Genomic DNA, 24,843 nt, shown 5'->3' on the forward strand with positions numbered 1-24,843 from the left:
AACCCTGGAGCTGGGATCCAGGCAGCACTATTTTGAAATCCTCAGGTGATTCCCATGGAAAGTTGAGTTGTGAGCAAATGATCTGCTGCGATGCTTCAGAAATATTGCGAGCATCGGGAAGGTGGGGGGAAGAGGGAGTCCTTTTGCAGTGAATTTTCCACTGTGGTAGCTCCTGGGTGCAGCCCGGACCTTTGCACTGCATTTCAAACACCACCAGGTCACAGACCACGCTTTCAGTGTCAGGACTTGCATGAACTCTTCATTTCTTTCTGCCAGAGTCTCTAAAATGAGAATGGCGTCTCTTACTCTGAGTCTACCCGTTGGTCCTTACCTATCCCTCATGACTCCCCTAAGACAAAATTGGAATTGGCGGCAACATTTACCTCTGTCTACATGTAAAGGATGTGGCTTGCTCAGCAGAGGCAGGAGCCCCAAAAGCATTATGTCTTTTATATTGTGTGACTCATTTTAATATAGTATGTGAAAATGAGTACATTTTAGCTGTTGCAATTATTTATTTTAGTAAAGAACAGTTAAATTTTCTATATTTTGTTGAAACATGAAATTGCTCGTTCTTTTTTCATCAAGTTTTGACCTGCAGAAATTGCAACTTTATTGTTCAATGTAATAGTTTAAAATATTATTATCCAGCATAGGAACAGATAAAGGAAAATCACATTGAAATATATTTTTCCTCTTCATGTTAATTTATAGAGTTTATGCTGCTGATAGAACATAGAGCAAAATGATGTAGCAGAGGCTCTCAAGAAATACACGGCTTCCAAGAGTAGCTCTAAATATACTTTTAATTTGCCATCAGCAAAATGCTTTCCTATATCCCCCTGTCCTATCAATACCTCCTTTCCTTTCTGTGTTCATGTCATTATAATTTTCTATCTCCTTTTTTCTTGTGAGAACCTGGGCTTGGGAATCTCCTGCCAAAGGAAAGAAATTTCCATATAGCATGAATTTGTGGAACCTGAGATTTATCAGGTGCCCCAGGAGCAGTTTTTGTGTTACCCAAAATTTCTTAAGCACCTTCCCAGGGTTGTAAACATATGTGAAGTTATTATTATATATTTTTAAAATATGAAATGTCTAGTGATCAAGGTTAATTGCTTTGTTTTAGTAAAATAAGATATATGTCACTAGAAAATTAGATTAACTTTGATGTTGATTTGATTTGACTTATTCAAAAAACATTTCTCTTTTTTTCCTCCCTTTGTACTGAATTTATTGGGGTAACACTGAGAATATAATCTCAGGGAGGAAGTAGGGAACAACATCAATGCCTCATACAGATCAAGTGAACAAAGAAGGAAAAAAACTGAAAAATGACCATTAGATTAGGTGACATGTAACATTTGTTGTCCTTGACTGAACAGTTCTGCAGTCCACAGTTGCACAATTCCCAGAGAGAACCGGGGAAGTCTCTGGGCAATAATGAAATTGAGGTCAACAAGGAAAAGCTATTTTTTCAAGAAGCTTGCTGAAAAGGGAAGTATGGATTTATGTTGTGGATGTCGTTTTATTTTAGGAGCATAATTACGTGTTATAGGTGTTGAGGAAAAGAACATATAAAGAAGAAAGGAGTTAAAAGATGGCTGAGGGTGAAGAGATATATGGACAAGCATTGTTGGGTAGCCGGCGTGGGTGAGAGGTGGGAGGGAGAGGCTGAGGGAGTTTTATATGAGCTTGTTTTTTCTCAGCATAATAGGAGGTGCAGTAATATGGTAAAAATGAGCAGGAGAGCTCAGAGCATGGTGTGTGGGAGTTGAGAGAACCCACAAAACATTTCCTCAGGGGATGGAAAATGAAGCCTCCTATTAATGTCTAACGGACGTGCTGAAGTGCACTTGGAGCCCACTCACTCTGGTGACCATCTTCAAGGTCAACACTAACCTCTTTCATTTCTGCTAGAATTGCCAGCGCTTATTAGTCATGTAATATGCTGATCCAGTTTAAGGGAAAAGAAGAGGAAATGTTGATGGAGAAAAAATAGATGCTATTTTTAAAAAGGCATAAAGCTTTAAAGAGAGTAGTTTAACCCTTTAAATGATAATTTTACTTGAAACTTTTTTTCAACAGCTAGGTTTTCAGTGGCTTTCTGTTCCATACTAATGTTTGCCTTAGTTTTATTTTGCAATAATACCATGTAAGATTTAAAATGTATCTTGGGTAAGAAGGACAGAGGTTAATTATTTAACACATAACAGTGCTGCTGTGAGCTACTGTGTCAAAATATTTCAGTTGTAATAATGAGTTAACAATTTGTTGGATAAAACTTCAACCATAAGTGACTTTAACACACGTTAACATCATGCTCAGCAACCATTAAAGAAAAAGGACACAAAAATACAGAGTTAAATTTAAATGGAATTCTAAGAAATATTTGTTTAACCTAGAGAAGCAAGGGTGGAGTAAAAATCGACCACATAATGGATGGACACAAAGAAAACAAATAGCAAAATGGCAGATCCAAATCCGGCAGTATCAATAATTATATTAATTGTCAAAAGAACAAACACTTCAGTTAAAAGCATAGATTATCAGACTGGCTTTTTAAAAAGCAAGATCCAGTTATGTACTATGAATAAGAGATGAACATGAAACATGGAGGCACAAAGACATGAAGTGCTTTAAGGTGAAGTTGAAAAATATATGAACATCTAACCATACAGTGGCTGAATAAATAGTAGACTACATGGAATTAAGGACAAGGAGCATTGAGAGAGGTAAAGAGGAAAGTATGAAAATGATAACAGGGTCAGTTCATCTGGAAGACATTATAATATTTAAAAATTAGACCACAATATTAAAAATTAGGAAGTATATAGATTTAAATGACACTATTAAACACCTTGTTCTGATTGATATTTATAGAGCATTGTTTCTAACAACTACAGAATAGATATATTTTTTCAAATATACATTAAATGGTCACCAAGATAGACCATATGCTGGACCATAAGGATATCTTAAATTGCAAAATATTGAAGTTTTATAGACTCTATTCCCTGTCTACAAAAGAATCAAATAAGTATGAGTAGCAATATATCTAGAAAAACCCTACATCTGTGAAATTAAAACCACTTCTAAATACCACTAGCAAATATTGCAGCTGAATGATAATGGATACAGCCCACTAAAATTTGTGAGAAGCTGCTGAAAGTACTAAGAAAGAAATTTATAGTTCTTAACTCTTATGTGAGAAAAAAGAAGATTTAAATTAAGGGTCCAAGCCTTCAATTTAAGAGTTTAAGAAAATGAGCAAGTGAGCCCAAAATAAGTACAGGGAAGGAAACAAGAGGAGTACAAAGAAATGAAATAGAAAATAGGCAAGTGATAGAGAATATTAACATAGTCAAAAGTTGGTACTTTGAAAAGTTTCATAAATTTAATAGCCCCCAAAAGACTGTTCAAAAATTGATATATTACTATATCAAAATTGAAAATTTGTATTCATCAAAAGCTGTATTAAGAAAATAAAAAGGTAGGTCACATACAGGAAAAAAAAGTTTTACAATATACATATTGCAAATACAAAAAACTTGTATCCAGAAAATATTAAGAACTCCTGCAAATTAGTATTAAAAAGGTAACAAACCAAAACCCCAGTGAGCTAGCATTTCATATCCATGGTAGTGGCTAAAACTAAGAAGACTTGGCACTAATATTGGGGATACGGTGCACGAAAACTGGCAGTCTTTTCAAATTCAACATAGATCTTCCTTTTCAGCCATAAATTATACTTCTATGTGTTTATCCAAGAGAAAAATAGCCACAAAAATAATACATAAGAATATTCATAGCAACTGTATTCATAATTACCAATGCCTGAAAACAATCCAAATGTTCAGCAATAAAACAATAAATTGAGTATATGCACGCAGTGGACTTACTATTCACCAGAAACAACTGTGATACATTCAATGACATAGATGCATTTTTAAAAATATGTTAAGACAGAAGTCAGGCATGACAGAGTATATATTAGTATGATTCAACTTATATAAAATTCAATATAGGCAAAATTAATCTACAGTAGTAGAAATCAGCATAGTGGTTGGCCTTTGTGGGGTGGGGTAGAGAGTGGTAAAGAATGACCCGAAACAGGAAAAGGGAACTTTCTGGGTTCATGAAAATGTTCTGTTTCTTGATTTGGCTTATGGTTATTTTGGTATATACAGTTACAAGTGTTTGTTGAATTATTCACTTAAAATCTGTGCATTTCAGAGATGCAAATTTTACCTCAGTTAAAAAAAATGTGGAGAGAGAGAAATTTTGATGTGCTTCTCATAAACCAGATATAGTTTTTCTTCTTTTAATTCTCATGTGTAAATTCTAAGCTTCTCGAAATTCTCAACTAAAGAAAGGAAAGAGGCGTGTCCTTAGCAAACCACCTTCTCTAATTAGTAGGCATAAAATTTAATACTTCTGATTATTTGATTCATGTTTTGCTTTAAATTATTCTTAAAACCTTCCTGCAGGGTTCCTAATAATGACCAAATCATTTAGCAATTACTGGGCTGTTACTGTATACCAGAAACCCTCCTAAGAGCTTTGCATGTTTATCTCATTTAATCCTCACAGCACCCTATGAAGGAAGTACTGTTATAATCCCATTTTACATATGAAGTACCAGAAGCACAGGGGGTTAAGTAATTTGTCTGGGGTCACACAGTTCATAAGGGACATAACAGGGCTCTACCACCAAACTCTCTGGTGGCAGATCATGCGCAGTGCTCCCCATTGCCATTCCACCCTGCACAGAGGGTTGCTCCCGGGTCCCCAGTCAGCGGTGTCACCATTTGGCCATTCTCCCCCTATTAAAGCCAGCCAGGATCTCAGCAAACACAGCAGCACCAATTGCCAAATCGAAGTCTGAATGAGCTTTATGGCTCCTCCAGTCCCATCCCCCTGTGCTTTGAGAGCAAAGCCCTTCCCACTGGGAAGCTCACAGGAGCACCGCACATCTGTAAGTGTGGCCATTTTACAAAGCTGATCTGGTGGAAAAGGTTAGACTGAGGCCAGTGCTCACCTCCTAACCATATTCTGTCCCACGTTCAACATGTGGGACTTTATGTTTCAAGAAACCTGATATTCCACCACCCAAGAGGCAAACAATTGTGTTAAATAATTTTATAGTATCTTCCCAAGCAGGCTAGTTTATTCTGTCCCTGTTCGGCTCAGTATCTGAGCCATGTGTTGCCAGTATTGATGCTAAGCTGTGAAGTATAAATACCCTGCAAAACTGGCTCTCAGCAGTTTCAATTTTTCTTTCTACCCTCAATATATTTTATTAGTTCTGGTAACACAGACTAAAATGAAATTTCAGACTCTGCACATTTTTTTCCAGTTCCTGATTGTCTCCTTGAGATACAGAGCACACACTTAGGGTCCTTCCCATTTACCCTCCTGTGGACTGTGTACATCAAACAACAGCAAATAGCAAAAGGTTCTTATGGTTGTTAAGAACACCAAGGGCTAAGGTTTCTACTGAGGCACACACTAGCCAAGTGACGCATTGGCACCTAAATTCATCCATGCTTTCTTAGGAAGCCCAGAGGTTTTCATTAATTCTGAGCATAAACTCAGGTGTCAGAGAAATTGGTTAAATATTCAGCAGTTCTCAAAAGAAGCTGCTTATGGATAATTAATAAAGGGTCGATTTTATTTGCATAGCCTACTGACACCTTGACCTCTGGCAGCTGGGCTTTTGCTTTTCAACTTTTGGCTGCAGGTTCATGACCAGTGTCCTAGTTACTGCTGGGTTCTGGGGATAGAGACTTAACCCTGTAAGGACTTTGGTGGCCTGGTCACCCAGGGTGGACATACCAGAGCGGGTGCATGTGAGATAGACCTTGATTTTTCCACTGGAAAAACTATTCACCGAAGTGCCCTTATTTCCATCCAATATGCACTCAGACGTCACCGGGGAATGAATCCCATTTCCATGAATAATTTCAAGAAAGCCTCATATTTACCTAGGAGGTACCAAGGTTCCAATGAGCTGCGTAGTTTGGACACATGTTTATCTTCCCATTAGGAGCAGGGCAAAGAGGATTCGTCCTCTATAGTCAGAAAAACTGATTGATACCATAACAAAGGAAACATTCACTGTGACAATGAAAAGTTTGTGTATACATAGGTTGTTTTAACACGTGACTTCATGGGTTAGAGTCACCCTGTTCTGCACCCTTAGATCTTGAAAATATTTATTCAACCTTATTTTTGGTATTTCATAATCACTCTGAATATACTCATTAGCAAACACTCTAACATTTTTATGTAATTTAAAACCTGAATTTTTTAACTACCGCAGGGGCTTGGCATGGAATTAAAAGAGGAATTATTTCCACAAAACCCTTTAGTGTAATATTTTGCTGGAGAATTAGGTACTAAGGTTTTTTTCTGTGGATTATTGTGTTAAAAATGATTTTTTTTTCCAAAAGTAATTTTTAAATGGAGAAATAAGATGACTTGGTACAGGACACTGATGCTAGGAAAGTTTAAGAGTTAGGTCTCACAAGGAGCTTGGTGCCTGAAAATACTGGAGACAGAGGCAGGCTATTTTTTAAAAGTAGTACATACACACAAGAAATGAAAACTATAATGGATTACCCCAGAGATTTAGTCGTGGTCTTATGTAGCTATAAATACTGTCAGCCCCTGCGCTTAGATGCTCGGGCAGGCACACGCACGGCAGCACTGATTGCATAATGAGACCAGAGGCAGACTGGGTGGTGGCTGCTCGCCAAATCCCGCGTTTTGATGGAATCGAGCATTTCTTTAAATAGGATTTCAGAAGAATTTATTTAGCTTCATTTTTCTAAGATAAAGAGCCATGAATTATCGCTTAAAAAGATGGTCATACCCTACGCTCTTTTTGCCTAGAATGTTTTATATGTTTCCCTGAATGAAATTTCACAGTGGCCCTGTAGTAAGTAGCACAGGCTGCAGTGGAGAATCTGGGCCAGCTGCCCCTGCCAGATATTGTTCTCACCACACGTAATGCACTTAGCTGTGTTCTGTGCACTCATTCAATATCTCTTCACAGTACTTACCCACTTCCCTCCTTTGGAAATGTCATAACGTGAATTATGAATGTATTGTCGCAGTGATACATATTGTGGATTAGGTACAGCTTATATAATATTTCAAGGTACCCTACTACTTGCATAATATTGACAGGCTGGTAAGCATCCAAAAAGTAGTACTATCAAGATTAGGAAAGTGAAAGCCTAGGGGAATTATGAAAAATAAGAAAATATATAAAACACCGGGAGAAATGCTAAATGATCATGGCTGTAGAAAAGTTAAAAGAGCTAAAGGGAAAAATATGTGAGCTACAAAATGAGCTCAGTTACAAGGGAAACTTCAAAAGGAAAGTCAATTTAGTGAAAAATTTTATCATTTGATTTTCTTCAGTTATGCGTTTCAGTTTATAAATGGGTTAGATAATATTCCAGAGGGAAAGCCGAGTGTCTGTGTGTGTTTTTAAGCCAAAATGGAACACTAATATTTTAAGCATTTATACTTTAACTTTATTTGACTTTTTTAAAAAAGAGCATTTTGACATTATCTCTGTAAGTGAACAAGTTTGTACAAGACTTTGTCCAAAGCCTCTTGGTCCCTCAAAGGATATTAATACGTTGTGGAATTTATGAGCTGTATTGTATCTTTTTAAAGCCAAGGGAAGAGTTAGTTCTAAAGTGAGTAGAATTTCAGAGAAGTATTTGTATTTTAGTTTTACTTATTTCTGGACTTTAATTATTGGCAACATTTAATAGTGGATGCAGGTCATTTTAGCAATGTGTTCAAATAGATTTCACATGCCAAAGAATTGTACTTATCCAAATTATCAATGCTACGTGCATGTAAACCCTGAAAAACAAATCTATCAAGTATGTCAGTCAGAAAAAACAAGGAGACATAGAGGTTTAAAATTAAATGCTGCACTTTGAAGAAACGTCAAACTTTCTTCCTTCGTTCCTCCTACCTTCTTTCTCCTACTTCTTTTTTTCATCTTTCCTCTCATCAGTAAGTCATAAACTTTTCTTGGAATGCAGCAAATTAAACACATTTACATGAGGTCTTAAATATTTTCTAGTCTGTACTTCATGTCTTTTAGCAATAATCATGCCTCGGATAAGCCTCATTGGCTACCATACTGCCACTGCGCAAAGCTGTACTTCATGTCTTTTAAAACTCTGTTGTCCTTGCTACCATGGCAGCTAAAACTTCCCCCAAAGAGCGGATTGTTTTGATAAATGTAACAATTCTCACAGTCCTCTCTGTGTCTCAATATTGATCTGTATTTTATAAAGCACTGAAAAACTAGAAACTCATAGTTATTGAAATTCAAAAACTATGAGAGCATATTATCTTTGATACTGTTGAATTTCTGTGCATGATGTACCTTTTAAAACTATGTCTTCAACATAGTACCCAAAAATGCCTTGATTAGATAGACTTTTCAGATAGATTTATATACTGTTTTTGTGGCTTTGAGGCTTCATTTCATGGTGACTTGCTGTCCTTTATCATTAATTCCTCTTGAATACACAATGTAAAGCTAAAAAGGCTAAAGATTTGAATTGCCCTGTGTGTGAGTGGGGTTAGTTATTTGACTTTCGTTTGCCTTTGGACATAGTGAAAGGGCGTAAGATATTTCTAGGAGTAGAATGAAAGTTTGGGTCTTCAGATTAGATCCCTCCTGGCCTTTTTGAATATTCTCCCAACTTCCAATAAACTCTGATTAATTTAAGAAGTTTGTACCTGAAACAAATTTAAAGTTTTCTTTGACCCAATTCTATCTGTGGATTTCCAGAAGAAATCAGTCAAGCCACAGGAATGAATGACACTTTTCAAAGCTGACATCTTTGTTTACTATCTTTTCTGAAGGAATCAATGTATTTGAGCAATCTGCATTCAATATGAATAAGCTTAATTTCAATTGTGGAAATTACTAGCACTTTCTTACTCTTTTAGAATTCCAGTCGTGCATTTGAGTGCTCATGATATTTAACACAGGATGTCCTGCATTCTGTTCACAGGTTCCCATAAGTGTGCAAAACCTGTACCATCTAATTGAGCTGTAACATTAAACCGAAAACCAAATAGTAAAAGAATTTAAAGTCAAAGTACATTAACGGAGTGATCATTTCAATGCCTGATTTGACAACCTTTAATAAGCCATCATAATACTGTTAATTGAAGAAGCTGCTACAACAGAGATGCAGAAACCTTGCTTAAATATTTTGGAAGTAGAAAATTATGTCCTCCAGAAATATGTGTGCAATTTTGGCCACTCCACGCAGGTGATCACTCTGAAGCATTTGCAAAGAGCACTGGCTTCTGACACAAGAATGCTTCCGCAATATGCTGGAATTGAATTTGCTACATTTCCCCTTAAAATGATTTACTCTAATTATGACATCATGAATTTCTGTGCACACTTGTAGATCTCTAACTATTGATTTTGTCTACTGGTTAGTAACATTTGAGAATTCATGAGATTGTTTATTAAAATAATCATCATCCAAAAATGTTATAAAATTTATATTTGGCTAGTAACAAATTACCGTCCATATAGATTTCATTAGACCTGAACTGGGTCTTAACATCTACAACAACACTGCAAAGGAGAATTTTAAAAAGGACATACAACTAAACCATTATTGGAAATATAAATATGTAATAATGGCAAATGTAAATATTTTTGCCTAAGTAAAGGGAGTGAGTGAGGTTTTAAGGTATAAATTCAGTTATAATTTTATATTTTAAAGATTGGCGACCTATGTCCTACCTGTTGTTGTTGGGTGTTGCATGTATGTCTGTTAGATATATTTTGGTAGGTAGGTCCAAGAAAATTTTAGAGGTTCTTTGCTGTCTTCTTCCTTCCTGGGAAGGGATGCCTCTTGCCTGTTGCCTGCTGCCTCCATAAGAGGTTCTGGTTCTCCCGTCCACTTGGGAAAGTGGCAGCCTGAGGCCGACTCACAAGTGCCTTGTCCTTCCCTTCCCTACTCAGCACACACAAAAGAAGAGAGACTGAACTTTACAAATACTAAACCCAGAAATAGAACTGGATGCTGTTTGGGTTTTGTTGTTGTTGTTTAATTTGTTTTGCAGTCACAGTTGAGACACAATATTATATTAGATTCAGGTGTATAATGTAAGGTTACACTTACATTATAAAGTGGTCACCCTGCTAAGTCTAGCACCGATCTGACACCACACATAGTTTTACAGTATTATTGATTATATTTCCTATGCTGTACTTTACATCCCTGTGACCGTTTTTATAACTGATAATTTGTACTTCTTGATCTCTTTCACCTTTTTCACTCATCCCCCCAAACCCCTCCCATCTGGTCATCATCAGTTTCTTCTCAGCATCTATCAGGATGTTTCTATTTTGTAAATTGGGTAGTGTTTGGATGGATACATGAATGGATGGATGGAAGGGAGGAAAGGAGGGATGAAAGGATGGAAGGAAAATGGGGGTAGGGAGAAAAAAAGGAAAGGGAGGATGGATGATTAGATGGATTGATGGGTAGAGAACTTGGAATTACAAATGGAATTTGAAGAAACATTCAAGACTTCCCTTCTTGACTCAAGTAAATATTTTTGCCATGTTTACTCCAAAGCAACATTTTAAATTAATCCTATTTCCCCTTGAAAGTAAAGTGTTGTACTCTTTCAAAAACAAGAAAAAAGCCACATGCACAAAGTGCAATGATACAGGCGTGCTTACGAACGAAACCAAATCATTAAACGTAACACATGTTCAGGGGAATACAACACAGTTTACACGGCATCATGAATCTGACGGCACGCTTCTGTGTTTCATACGTTTCAGGATGTCGTGTTGGGTTTTCCCTTGTCCCTTCAATATTCTAATTTCCCTTGATCCATCAGTGGTTTAAGAATGTTTTGTTTAATTTCCATGAACTTGTGACTTTCCACTTTTACTTCTGTTATGGATAGCTAACTATGTCATTATGTTTAGAGATGATTCTTTTAATGATATTTACCTTTTTGGAGACTCTGTCTGTGGCCTAATATATGGTCTGTTGCAGAAAATGCCCTGTGCTCACTTGAGAAGAACGTGTATGTGTTGTCGGGTGTTGCACGTAGGTCTGTTAGATATATTTTGGTTGTTGTGTTAAGTCCTCTATTTCATTACTTATCTTCTGTGTGGTCGTTCTATTCAATATTAAGAGTGGAATACAGAAATAAACAACTATTACTATAGAACTATTTCTCCTTTCAATTTTGTCAGCTTTTGCTCCATATATTTTGATAGTTCATCATTAGGAGCATAAATGTCTCTAATTGTTTATCTTCTATCTGTCTTGAACCTTTTGTTATTTTCTTTTTTGCCTTTTGTAATATTTTTGAATTAAAATCTGTTCTGTCTTATATTAGTACAGCAACACTGCTCTCTTTTAGTTACTATTTTACATGGAATATTCCATACTTTTACTTTCAGTATATTTGTGTCTTTGGATCTGAAGTTAGTGCCTTATAGACAGACAGCATTATGTGGTTTTACCCCTTCTGCCAATCTATGTCTTTTGATTGGAGAGTTTAATTCAATTATATTTAAAGCAAATCTCTGCGATAACTAAGGACTTCTGTCATTCTGTTATTTGCCTTGTAGCTTTTTGGTCCCTCATTTCAACATTGCCTTCTGTTGTGTTTAGTTGATTTTTCATAATGGAATTTCTTAATTTCTCACTTCCTTTTGTTTCTATTTTATAGCTATTTAGATATTTTCTTTGTGGTTATCATAAGGATTATATTTAACATCCTAAAGTTATAACCCTTTAATTTGAGTATTATATACCAGTTTAATTTCAGTTATATAAAAAATTACATCTTTATGTCTCCATCCATGGCACCTTTGGTTGTTCATGCCACAATGTCACATTTTTATGCATTCTGTGTTCAAAAACATAAATTAACAATTTATAAAAATGCATTGGTCTCTTAAATTATATATATTAAAAAATTTAGAGTTAAAAACTAAATTGCACCCTGGCAGGGGTGGCTCAGTGGATTGAGCATCGGCCTGCAAACTAAAAGGTCGCAGGTTTGATTCCCTGTCAGAGCACATGGCTGGGTTGCTGTCCAGGTCCCCAGTTGGGGGTGTGTGAGAGGCAACCCACTGATGTTTCTCTCCCTCTTTCTCCCTCTCTTTCCCTGTCTCTGAAAATAAGTAAATAAAAGAAATTTAAAAAAAACTAAATTGCAATAGTATTAGCCTTTAGACTACAGTAGTTTTGGTCATACTCACTTTTATAATTTCCCCATGCATTTTCCTTTATTGAGGTTTTTAGTTTTACATGGCTTTCAGTTTTGTCTAGTGTTCTTTTAGTTCACCCTGCAGGGAACTTTTGGGCATTTCTTGCAGAGCAAATCTAGTGGCAACCCCCTCCCTCAGCTTTCTTCAAATATACTTTTCTCTTTCCCCTCTGGGATTCCCATAATGCATATGCCAGTCCACCTGATGGTCTCCCACCATTCCTTAGACTGTGTTCACTTTTCTTCAATCTTCCGCTTTCTGTTCATCAGACTCCATAATTTCGGTCATCCTAATGTATAGTTTGCTGATTTGTTGTTCTATCATCAAATCTGCCTTTGAATTCCTCTGGTGATTTTTTAAATTTTATTATTTATTTCGTTATTATGCTTGTCAGCTCCATAATTTTTTTTTTTACTCTCTATCTCTTCATTTATATTTCCATGTTGTCCCCACATTTTTTTAGCTTCTGTCCATCTTCTTTTAGTTCTTTAAGTATCTTTAAGGAAGCTGTTTTAAAATCTTTGTCGAGTATATCCACTATCAAGTCCTTTTCAGGGACAGTTTCTGTTGATTGTTTTTCTTTGAATGAACCACATCTTTTTGTGAATTTTTATTCAAAACTGGACACTGGAATCTAATAATGTAGTGAATCTGGAAATCAAATTCTTCTCCTACCCTAGAGTTTGCTGTGTTTGATTACTGCTTTTGTTTTTTTTATTGTGGCAAGCTGTCCCTGTATTGAGGTTCAGCTTGAAGTATAAACTTAGGGTCCTCCCAAGTCTTTTCTGAGCTTTTTCCTGGGCATGCACTGCCACTTTTCAGTGTCACCCGTTTACACAGTTGTTTTGAGTGTTCTACTGGTTAACAGCTGGCTCCCAAAAGGGGGAAAATGAGAAAAGTAAAGGGAGAAAATGGAGCATGCAGTCTCTTCAATTCCCTAGGAAGTCAGGTCAGCCAAACGGGGAGGTGCAGCAGCCACGGCTGCCTGTCGGCCTGTCTTCCTGTCCACGCCTCTGTGATCAGAAGCACGAGTCAGTGGTCAGAGCAGGTGCACCGCTGCCTGTCCCAGGAGTGAGGGGTGAAGGACAGACAGCTACTACTGCGTTAAGAGCTGAAAGTGACTAAAAGCAACCATAATTTACAGTCCAGGCCTTCCCCTGGAAGTTGCAAGCTTTCGATTGAGTCCAGAGTTACAAAGTAGTTATCTTAAACCAGCAATTTTCAACCTTGTCCATCTCGTGACACACATAAAGTAATTACTAAAATTCTGCAGCACACCAAAAAATATACTTTTTGCCAGTCTAACAAAAAAAATAGGTATAATTCAGATTTATTCACACCAGACAGATATTGTTGTGTGGGCTATTGTCAATTTTTTATTTGACAGTCTAAGGGGGGAAAAAAGCCAGTGCCCCGGACTAAATAGAAAAGTATCGCATGTTTTAAAATGCTTGTGACACATCAGGTGAAAATCTCTGCCTTAGGCAGATTCGGCCAGTGCTGTTGTTACCCAGGTGGGGAGACAGATTGCTGATACTTCACTGCCATCTTCCCAGAATTCTCTCTGTCAATGAATTTTTTATAATGAATTACTCTTTAAATTTTATATTCCTTCATTAATGAATTATTTCTGGTAGGTAAGGGAATACATTAGGATTTTGAGGCTTATTTGATTTGGAGAAAGATTACTGAATACTAACTAAGGATCCGAAGCAGAGTACACAAACAACAGCAACACTATTTAAAGGAAGAGTAGGAAATTGGGGAGATCATGTTATTTTGCTTTAGCTAGATTCTGTTTCTTAGTATTGTCCACATATTCTGATAGGCATTCATGTTTGTTTTCTATTAACAAAAATTTAAAATAAAATAAATAAATTGGAGCTCATTAAAGAGGCTTAATAGACCAATAAATGTTTAAAACATACAGGCAAAGGGTGAAAATAACAAAGACATAAGTTGGTAATAAAAGAATTATGAATTACTGTTCTAAAACTTCTATGAGACTTAATTTATTTTCTAATTTAAAAATACCAAAAATAGTTTGCAATAAGATACAGTTACCTGCTCCACATAATTTAAGATCTCTAAATGTCTGAGTAATTTTCAAAGATTATAGGATTTTAGAACCAGATAAGACTTTAAAGATTACTTTTATTTGGTTGATTGACTTTAAGTTGGAAAGTTCTCAGTTCCAAAATTCCAAAATACCTCTCTGAGTATTACAATGGAAAGCATCTCAGTAAAAGTAAGAGAAAACTGTGTTGCTTTGGTGCGTAGTGGGTTATTTTCCTATGCTGTGCATTTCCTTTAGATTGTGATAAAACTATCGGAGGCTCATTCAGCTTCATCTGTTATAAAGAGCACTGCAGTTTAAGGCAGATTTTGAAAATAATCCTTTGAACTCATGCAGACTTTCTGAGAATGCATGTGAAGTCCACCAAAAGATGTCCAATATTCTCCAATTTTAAATTTCCAAAATAAAATGAGAGAGAAGCTTTCAAAAAGTAATCAATTTTTCATAGGTCGAAGTGCTTGTGGTTTAATGAGAAAAATCAAAGTTAAATTTATTAGATAGAAGTTTAGATTTTCTACAGTAGTTTTAGAATAAAGGCTATTGATCTTGTTTATTGAACTATAAATTAAAACAGCGATAAATGTGTTTTAATCATTAGTAGTGTAGATTTTATACTACCCAAATAAAGAATATCTGACTTCTAAAATGGGGGGCAGGGAAAAGAAAAGTTGCACAGGAAGTAAAAAAATGATCTAACAGGACTTTACTAACAATATAAATACCCTTTCTAATGAATGCAACGTGAATGGCCTGACAGCCGTGTTGTCCTCTCAGCTTCCACAGATGACAGTGCAGCCGAGAAGAAAGGGGGGACCCTGCATGCGGGCCTCATTGTCGGAATTCTCATCCTGGTCCTCATTATAGCAGCCGCCATTCTTGTGACGGTCTATATGTATCACCACCCGACGTCAGCAGCCAGCATCTTCTTTATTGAGGTAAGCGTCCAGTATATAAAAACCATGCTAGGTGGCAAATGCTCTCCATCTGCTAACATCACTTGTATTTTAATATGTAGCACGTTTCTTCTTCATTTTGCATTTGGGAGCTGGCTGATTTCTCTCTCTCTCTCATACACACACACATTGATAGATTGCTTTCATATGATGAGTTCAGTTATCTCATCTCAGGAGCTTTTAAAAAACAACCTATCTTGCCTTTTATAGATCTAAAGGAAAATAGAAACCATACTTTTTTGTCCTATTATACCAAATATGTTAACCAGCTGTTCTGATTCTGGAAGGAAATGCAGCATATGCTGGAGGCTAAAGAACATTTCTTAAATCAATTCATCAATAAATACTAATTGAGAACTAGCTGGGATGCATGGTACTACGTGGTGAGCCTGCTCTCAAACTGCTCACAAACGATTTGGGAAAAATAATAGCTTTCTCTATAAAAGAGCAATAAGATAATGGCATGGGCTATTACCACTTTGTACAACGTGTGTATATTTATACATTTACATGTAATTGCACACACATTCTTCATACAAACACAAGGAAAGCACCTTGCTAAATCAGTACTGGGTTTTCACGTACAGAACAGAAATTCAGGGCCAGTGGCTCAGAGCAGTCAGGTGAAGGACCACGGTCTGTGTATAAAGGGCCAGAGCCAAACCCTGATGACCGGAAGGTCTGACACTGGGAAGCCTGGGGGCCACAGGATGAAGTCGATGTGACCAAGTCACCTTCTGTCCTCCAGATGACTGGGCTTCTGGGCTCCCTCTATCTGCACCTTTCATTCCAACATCTTAATGGGTCACTGCTCTTCCCACATCAGTAGATCAATAAAGGAAATGTTTCCCTTCATATTTTCAAACATGTAAAGTTTAAATATTTTCCAATTCACTGGTTGATACATACAAATGTTACTTAGAATTGTGTTCATTTGTTGAATAAGAAATTATACTGCCATTTAGAGTACAAAGTCAAAATTACCTTTAAAAAGGAGGGATGAATGAAAATCAGTTAAATAACTGCTCAGAAGCCCTATATTGCCTCTCTACTGTCTGTTGAACCAAGTGCAGCTTCTTTAGGTCAGTGTTCAAGGCCTTGGCAAACTGGATTTGTCTATCTTTTTGGCCTTTATCCCATGGCTCCCTAACTTGAAGCTGGCACTGCCACCAAATTTCACTCTTTGTTCTTCTCCATGCACACCCCCAATTTTTCATGCCACCAGGGCATTGCTTATTCTGTTTCCTCCACCAAGAAAGCCCCTCACGTCCACCTCAGTTTTTCAGTTCAAGACCCAAACAGCCTTCAATGCCCTGTGCCCTGTGAGCTTTCCTGGACCATTCTCTTTCTGGACAGCTGGACATAACCTCTCATTCTCCTCTGAAGTTCGATCCATTGTAACAGTCATATTTTCTCCTACATTTCTGTTCTGCTTTAGAGTTAAATATGTGCATGATTTATTGTACCCTACAGACTTTTAAGTTCTGTAGGATGTGGAGTAAATAACTTAAGTTTCTTTCAAATAAGTGTTACCCCATCAACATTTCCTGGGGGGAAAAAGATAATAAATATACTAAGACATTTCAAGATTCCACTGAAATTTCACATGTGACATATTCCAGAAATGGAATCTTGTTTAAAATGCTAAGAATGGAGACACTATCGAGAGTTTCACTAGTTGGAAAGCTGTTAAGTTCTGTGAATGTGCCGGATTTCCACAGAGGAGAGGGCTCACCCGAGGTCACAAATGCATGCTTCAAAGAGCTGCCAAATGACAAGCCGTAAGCTTCAGCAACTAGCCAGGCCACAGGCTGCCGCTGTCACCCTTCACATGTGTAAGCCTTTAATACGCTGTGCAGTTTATTTTTTGACATCGTGAGAGAGAAGATACTGTGAAATATCTGATGGCAATGGTATTAGTGGAAAATTGTAGAGTGCAAAAGACCTACTTCACACCAGTTCACAGCAGTCCCTGTATGAACACAAAGGGAGACTGGAGAATAGTGAAAGTATTTTTTCTGGCCTTTGCCTCTTTGAATCAATCTTATTGTTTTATAAGCAGAGCCTTATATGTCCCTGTGTTTGTGTGAATATTTGCACATATATTATTTACAGAATATTTAGCACTAGAAGGAATCCTAGAGGTAATTTGGTCCTTTTCCCTCATAATACAAAGGAAGAGACCCATGCTCAGAGTGGTGGAGGACTTCTCCAAGGTCGCAGAGCGATAATTCTAGAAAAACTCTCTTGTCTTTCCACATTCAAGTGAAGCAGAACCATACTGCAGGTTTCCAACCTTCCTCCTCTTGGCTTTTTTCCTTCCAACTGAGTCGACTATCAGCTTATACTTAAATCACTACCTCTCTGACCCCCTGCTGTCCTCATGCAGCTCACCGTGGCTGCTAGGTGAGTGATTTTTGAAGATGATAATCATAACTTCACTATGTTTAAAGCTGACCCATGTTTGTAACACAAACCCAGATCCATGATGACTACATAGTTAGTGAAATACCAGATCTTTGAATTTGAAGGCTTCGAATGACCTTATATTGTACTTATTGGTGCATAAAGAGATGGAGTTTACCAATATCATGCACACTGCTTTTTATTTCATATCATTCTACTAATTTTTAACATGAAATCGATGCACATTTTTTGCATTATGAAAGCAATGCCTGTTCATTATAGAAAATTTGCAGAAATATAAAAGGAAGAAAAAGTAGTCATTTACCATCCCAACATGCAGAAACAAACATTTTTTTCTATTTTAATTTATTTTCTTCTGGAATTTTTTGCGCATTTTTGATATTTGCCCATTTAACACAATTTTGTTTTCACTAAATTGCAAAATGACATTCTCTTTTAATCAAGTAACTTTTTCTACTTTCCTAACTCTTTTTAAACACATTTAATGACCGTATATTATTTCATCAACATTCACTCAGTAGCTTTATATTGATTGCCATTTATGCTAAGTGGCAATTCAGAAAGCACTGGGAGCTTAACATTGCCCATAAGTCAAAAAGAACCCCATTTCAAACAGTGTAAGACTGTGTTAATTAGTTTCCTATTGCTGCTATAACAAATTGCCGAAAGCCTAGTAGCTTAAAGCAACACACAATTATTATCTTACATCTCTGGAAGTCAGAAGTCTAAAGTTAGTCTCATCAGGCCAAAGTCAAGGGGGTCAGCAAGGCTGGTTCCTTCTAGAGGCTTCAGGCTTCAGCTGCTGCTTTCAGCCGCTGGAGGCTGCTTGCAGTCCTTGGCTCCTGGCCCCTTCTTTGCATCATTCGGACCTCTGCTTCTGTCATAATATTTTTTACTACTAACTCTGAATACTTACCTTCTTCCTGTAAAGCCCCTTATGATTACATTGGGCCCACATGGATAGTCTAGGACAATCTCCCCATCCCGAGGTCTTTAAAGACCTAAACACACGTACAAAGTTTGTTTTGCCATAGAAGGTGCCACTGACAGTTTTGGACAGTCAGGACAAGGACATTTTGGGGCAGCCATTATTTTGCCTACAACACAACGCATCAAATACAATATGCATCACACACTACCCGTAAAACTATGACACACCCTGGACCATAAGAGACATCCCAGTTTCAGTGATACTAAACATGACCCAGTGTGTATCTTCTGTGTTTCACAAGGAAATCCACATTGCATTGCACGCTTGCAGGAATTAGTTCCCGTGCTACATACTGTGTATATTTTGATAAAACTTATGACTTTACCTTCCTGGCAGGGGTGTCCAACCTTTTGGCGTCTCTGGGCCACTCTAGAAGAAGAAGAGTTATCTTGGGCCACACATTAAATACACAAACACTAATGAAAACTGATGAGAAAAAAAAAAAAGGTTTTAAGTAAATTTACGATTTTGTGTTGGGCCGCATTCATAGCCATCCTGGGCCGCGTGCAGCAGGCCGGACACCCCTGTTAGTGGATATAGCTGAGTTAATGCAACCAATCTAGTGCTGTGGAGCATTGTGGCTCTTCTGATTTTTTGCTATTATAATTAGCCCCATTGTGAACATAACAATGGTAACAGTGAACATTTATTAAATTTACTAGTGGAAGTGATTTGCACTTATTACCTCATTTAATCTTCATGAAGACTTTATAAGGCACTAAGATGATCTCCCCCTCATAAACGAGGAAATGAGGTACAGAATTTAAGTAACTCGCTCAACATCAGGCAGCTAGTCAGTGGTGGAGTCAGTGCTGAGCCGAGGTTCTCCAGAGACCATATCCTCAACCGCTAGGCCATTCTGCCGCACTGGGTGTGGAAATATGGGAAGATGTATGCCTATGGACACATACTGGATGCTTAGAATAGATTCCTGAAAATAGAATCAAAAGAAAGAAATAAAGAGTTTAAAGGTACTTAATTAATATTGCCAAAATCCTTGCCCAAAAATGTCTTAACAACTCACATAACTACTGTTGTTATTGTTCATTTATGGTGCTGATAAAGACAGCGGCTGTTATTTTTGTGCTGTTCTTGCAGAAAATATACACCAATTATATATTTTGTGGGTACAAATATTCTTACTCATCTAAAGTGTTTATATAGTACTTTTAGCTTTTAAACTTCTTGTTTGTAGGAAGGAAAAGGAATAAAGTGTGAATTAAAATCTAATCTAGAAATATATTCTTATATGGAATTCTAAGTAAATGTGACTAAATGCAATGAAATGACTAAAATGAAGAAAAGTACATGAGAATGAGGAAGCCTTGGTAATAAAGCAAATAATCACCCATGTACTGTGCAGTTAAACAATAACTGAATTAACTACCTGCATTCCATGTGTTCATATATAGAACCAGTGACAAGGGTTCCATTTTCCTAAGACGTTCAGTAGTCTATTTTTCATGAACATACCGTATTTTGCCATGTATAATGTATTCCCTTTTCTAGTGTGCTCCCACGTTTCTGGCCCAAATGTTCAGGAAAAAAATCTTTTAATTTTTAATTCAGTTATTTATTTATGTATATTTAGAAACAAAAACCAATTATTGTATTCCAGGGTATTATTTTGCATATGGATATCATTATTGCTTTCTAGAGTTGCATTTTTAATACATAAGCATAAATAAAAGAATTAAAAACATCTATATAGATACAGAATTAGTACTACCCATGTATAAAGTGCATCCTTATTTTTTTCAGAACTAGGGCTAGAAAGTGTGCATTATACATGGCAAAATACGGTATTTTCCGTATTCCCTCTTCAGATCTTACACTGAGCATTTTCTTTGACGTTTAAATACTAAATAGCTTTCATGTTATGTTTACCTATCTGCCTTTTCTCAGTAAATTTTAGAAAGATATTTGATTTCGACCAAAATCATCATGTTATGTAAGAATGACTAAAAGCTTTTTAAAAATTAAGTTTATTATCTTGAAACAAAAGAGAAAACACATTCAAATATGCATATGTCCCTTAATTTTTAATAGATTTTGATGACAGTACTAAATCTTTAATTTTGGGGAAGAATTTGATATGCCTTAGGTTCTGTATTATGTTTGCTAAACATCTCCAGGCACAAATTCTGTGGTTTAGAATACATTTTAGTGTTGCATGAATATGGGTTATGGATATAAACGTTCCCACTGTTGCATACCATCACATAGCCCTATTTAAGATTTTTAAATAAAATACATAAAATGTAATCTAATTGAAGGTAAAGAAAATTGACGTGGTCACCTTCACTAGAAATATCCTCAGAGAGAAAGGAATCAGTACTGAGAACTTGTCTAAAGAAGGTAGGAAAGGAGGGAAAATGATGGGAACAATGTCCCTCATGTCTCAGGAAAGCACTAAGATTTCAGTTGCAATGGAGTTTGCCTTTGGACAGATTGTAATTCTTACCCTGAGGATTGGAGAAAACGCAGGCGATAGAGCGGTGCTGTAGTGTGGCAGCCAGTACCCCACGTGGCTATTTAGCAGTAGAAATGTAGCTAGTCTTGAATGAAACCCATGTAAAATATACGCCAGCTTTCATTAATTGTTATATTAATTACATGTTGAAATGCAAATAACTTGGGGATATTGAGTTAAATAAAATACATTATTAAAATTCGTTTCACTGACTTGCACATGTGGCTACTAGACACATAAAACTGTGTATGTGGCTCACACTGTATTTGTCGGACCATGATGGTTTATAAAGAAAACCTTGCAGAAAAAAAGGGGCTAGAAAGACAGCCCGATTTGCTCTTTATTTTTCAAAAGTGGAAAACCAAGTGATTTGCAGCATGGGGGGAGATAAGCTTGAGGAGAGACGTGGCTAACGAAACTATCCCACGTGTTGGCCGATTATTCATTCAGATCGCTCATTCATTCAGATTTGTGGAGCTCCCGTTATGTGCCGGTAGCCAAGGTACAGAGATCAACAAAATGGGCAGGAGGCCTCATGGAGCTTACTTTTTCTAGTAGGTGGAGACAGAGGATAAACATATTAATCTAGGTGTGGATTTCTGAGTTGAATGTTTAATTTTACAAAAGAGGCAGTCTTCATCAAAGCTTGAAGAAAAAGTAAGATATTATTAGTCAAATAACCAAAGATGTAAGAGTTTGTGATGGTATTTGTGCCCAAAACTTGCAATTTGGTAATAAGTGAGATTATTATCATTGCTATTCTTATCATCTCATCATTTAGAGCTATGGATACATATTTTTTAAAAAGGTAAAATAAAATAAAAATGACTATTCTCCAAGACAGTTGATTTTCCTAAAGGACAAGATAGTCTTACCATTCTTAAATTGTCCACACTGATTTGAATTAGAGACTGCATGCTGGTGTTCACAGTAAAACCTGGATGTACATGTCTAAATGTCAGTCATTGTTCATATTATGCTTTAAAATTCTTATTGTTACAAGAGGACCAAAATATCTGCCTTTGGTGGAAGTGCCAGTATTTTCTATCAGCAAAATCACAGGGTCTCAGAACAAAAAGAAGCATCAGCATACATGGAACCCAGGGATTCTGCAACTTTTCTTGAATAAAGTGTATGAATTCCCCAAGTATCTACCACAGATACATTCCCTTAGGGTTTTATGCTTTATCTTAAAACTGTGTAAATTTTGCGTTACATTCTATAATGTAGACATATTTGCTTGATGGAAAAAAAGTGATTTCTACCAGTCTTCTACCAAAGTTTACATTCTGAAAGACAATTCTTATCTCTTCTGTAATTTAGTGCATCCCCAGCACCCCAGTTATCACATGCTTGTAGATTATAAAATCTAGGTAAATTCAAAGCCCTCTGTTCCTGGACTTGACCTTTGTTGAAGTCAATTCCAATGAAGAATTAGTAATCCAGGATGGCAAAACAATCTGCCTTGGTCATGTGACACCTAGTTTCAGAGCCGAGTCTGGAACTCAGAATTCTTCGTTCTGGTCCTGTAGGCTACGCTGCTACAGAACAGCATACCGACAGGCTGTTGAGCGGTTTGCCACTCAAGGGATTCCGCAGCCCAATTAATATTTGTGGAGAACAAGGACCCATGGAGAATAGGATTACAGAAAGACAGGCAGCTGTGGCCCTCAACTTTTCCTGGCAATCAATTGTGCTACCAGGACAGAAGCCAGAAAGGAGTGAGGCAAGGATTCAAAGGCTGCTGCTGGGAGAAAAAAAAAAGAGTGTTTAAAAAGTCTGGCCCCTTGCTTTGCAGCTGCTGCATGAATCGCACTCGGGAGTCAGGAACATATGATCCGTTGCCTAACTTGTATAGTAAATACAGAAATCATTTCACAGACCTACAGAACTTTTTTTTTTTTATCTTCAAGTCAGATGTTTTTAATAAGAATTTTGCCCTTAAGGTATTCCTTAATCTTATTTCTGTCTTAAAGAAAGCTCAAGGAAAAACTGATTCATTGAAACAAAATATTTTTATTTCTCAGAGGAGGCAAAAGATGGCCTTCAGTTTTGATGAACTGCTTGAAGGAAGGAAAGATTAGGCTAAACCTTGCTGAGATAGTTTGACACCCTGGTTAAAGAAGCTATTTCATTAGATGGCAGCGATTCAGAAACATAGTAAAAAGAAGGGAAAATAGATGAAACTGTTGTGGGGGGTTTTTAGCATTGTTTGGATGTTTATGGTTTTCTTTTCTCTGTTCTAAGATGCTGGGATTTTATTAATGTACATCACTAAATGTTTTTGAGGCAGTTGAAGTTCATGGTGATTCCTCTCTATATAAGATTTCTTCTGTAAATGTCATCTTTAATTTACTCTTGTGGATAACATATTTTAATTTAAATTCCTAAAAGTAAAATATTGTTTCTAATGTAATGAGATGTTTTCTTCCCTTCATTGGGAACAATTATTAGAACTCCTGGATGAAGTATTTAACACTTCACTGAGTTCTCTGCTCGAATTCCTTCTGAATTACTCTTCCCTACCTTACCACTTATAATGCTGCATAAAGCCATGAAAAGATGGTATATATGTATTTCTGTTTATGTGTGTACATTTTACATGTATATAAAATATCTACAGGAAAGCTAATACGTGAGAGAACCTCATGAATATATAAATAAAAACCTGCAGAACGAGAACTCACTTGAGCATCTGTAAGCACATGACATATGTTTTAGGTATTCAGACCCTTCCCATCTGTCACCCCTTTAAGAGAAGATTATTCTACTTACAGTCCCAACTGTTGAGTAATTTCTTCCTTGTGACTTTGGTAACTGTTCTTTGTTAAAGTAAATGCTTATATCTTTCTATTTTGGGAGACAGAGGATAGAATTTTAATTTTAGCAGTAGTTATTGCTTCATAACAATAATGAATTTATTCAATTATAAGGTTCTTTTCCCCACTAATTCCACATACTATTTTTTTTTCTGGCAGAAATACAAAACAACTAAAAATAAGCTGATTATTGTGACATACTTTTGTTTATAAATAATACTAAAGTAGTTTTTGATTGTTAGAAGATTAAAATTTTGAATTTGAGTTCAGGTTAAAAAAACTCAGAACTGGAGAAATAAAAATATAAGGAAATGTATTTTAAATGATAGAAGTACTCATGTTCTTTGTAGTTATATTAGAAGTGATTAGCCAAAGGTACTTTTAATTTGCAAATAGATTAAGATTATTTTGTTGTATTTTCTAGAGGTGGTGACTCTATTAAAACTTTCCTAATATAAACAAAATAATGCCGATTCAAAATCAAAATACCTTTTTATATTAAATAGTAAGTCAGAATTAGTAGTTATATTTCTACCTTCTCTACTTTCAGCTGATTACAATATTTGTATTTTAATAAAAAAGACATTCATCTGTTTCACTGGTTCAAAAAAATTTTTGTGAACACTGACTCAGTGCCAACTCTATCTTTGGCAAAGGCTTTGAATGGAAAACGATATTCGTTTTGTTAAAAGAGAAAAAAAGAAACATCTGTGATAGATGTTCAAAATCTTAATGCAAGGTAAAGTTCTAGGGTTCTAGCAAAGGTGGCTCTCTTAACTGTATATCATAT

The 24,843-nt window shown here is 36.3% G+C and overlaps 1 protein-coding gene and 1 non-coding gene across 2 annotated transcripts in view; one reads left to right on the plus strand and one right to left on the minus strand.

The window, feature by feature from the left end:
- PLXDC2 (plexin domain containing 2) overlaps positions 1-24,843 on the plus strand; it is a 395,504-nt gene that overhangs the window by 354,405 nt on the left and 16,256 nt on the right. The window contains exon 14 of the mRNA XM_024576153.4: positions 15,165-15,325. Coding sequence (XP_024431921.1) covers positions 15,165-15,325 — 161 coding nt within the window. The remainder of the gene's footprint in view (positions 1-15,164; positions 15,326-24,843) is intronic.
- Positions 8,058-8,191, minus strand: LOC128780786 (U4 spliceosomal RNA). The gene has a single exon (XR_008426785.1). It is a non-coding gene; the product is annotated as a U4 spliceosomal RNA (small nuclear RNA).

This window comes from Desmodus rotundus, chromosome 4, assembly GCF_022682495.2.
Source record: "Desmodus rotundus isolate HL8 chromosome 4, HLdesRot8A.1, whole genome shotgun sequence".
NCBI classification, from domain to species: Eukaryota; Metazoa; Chordata; class Mammalia; order Chiroptera; family Phyllostomidae; genus Desmodus; species Desmodus rotundus.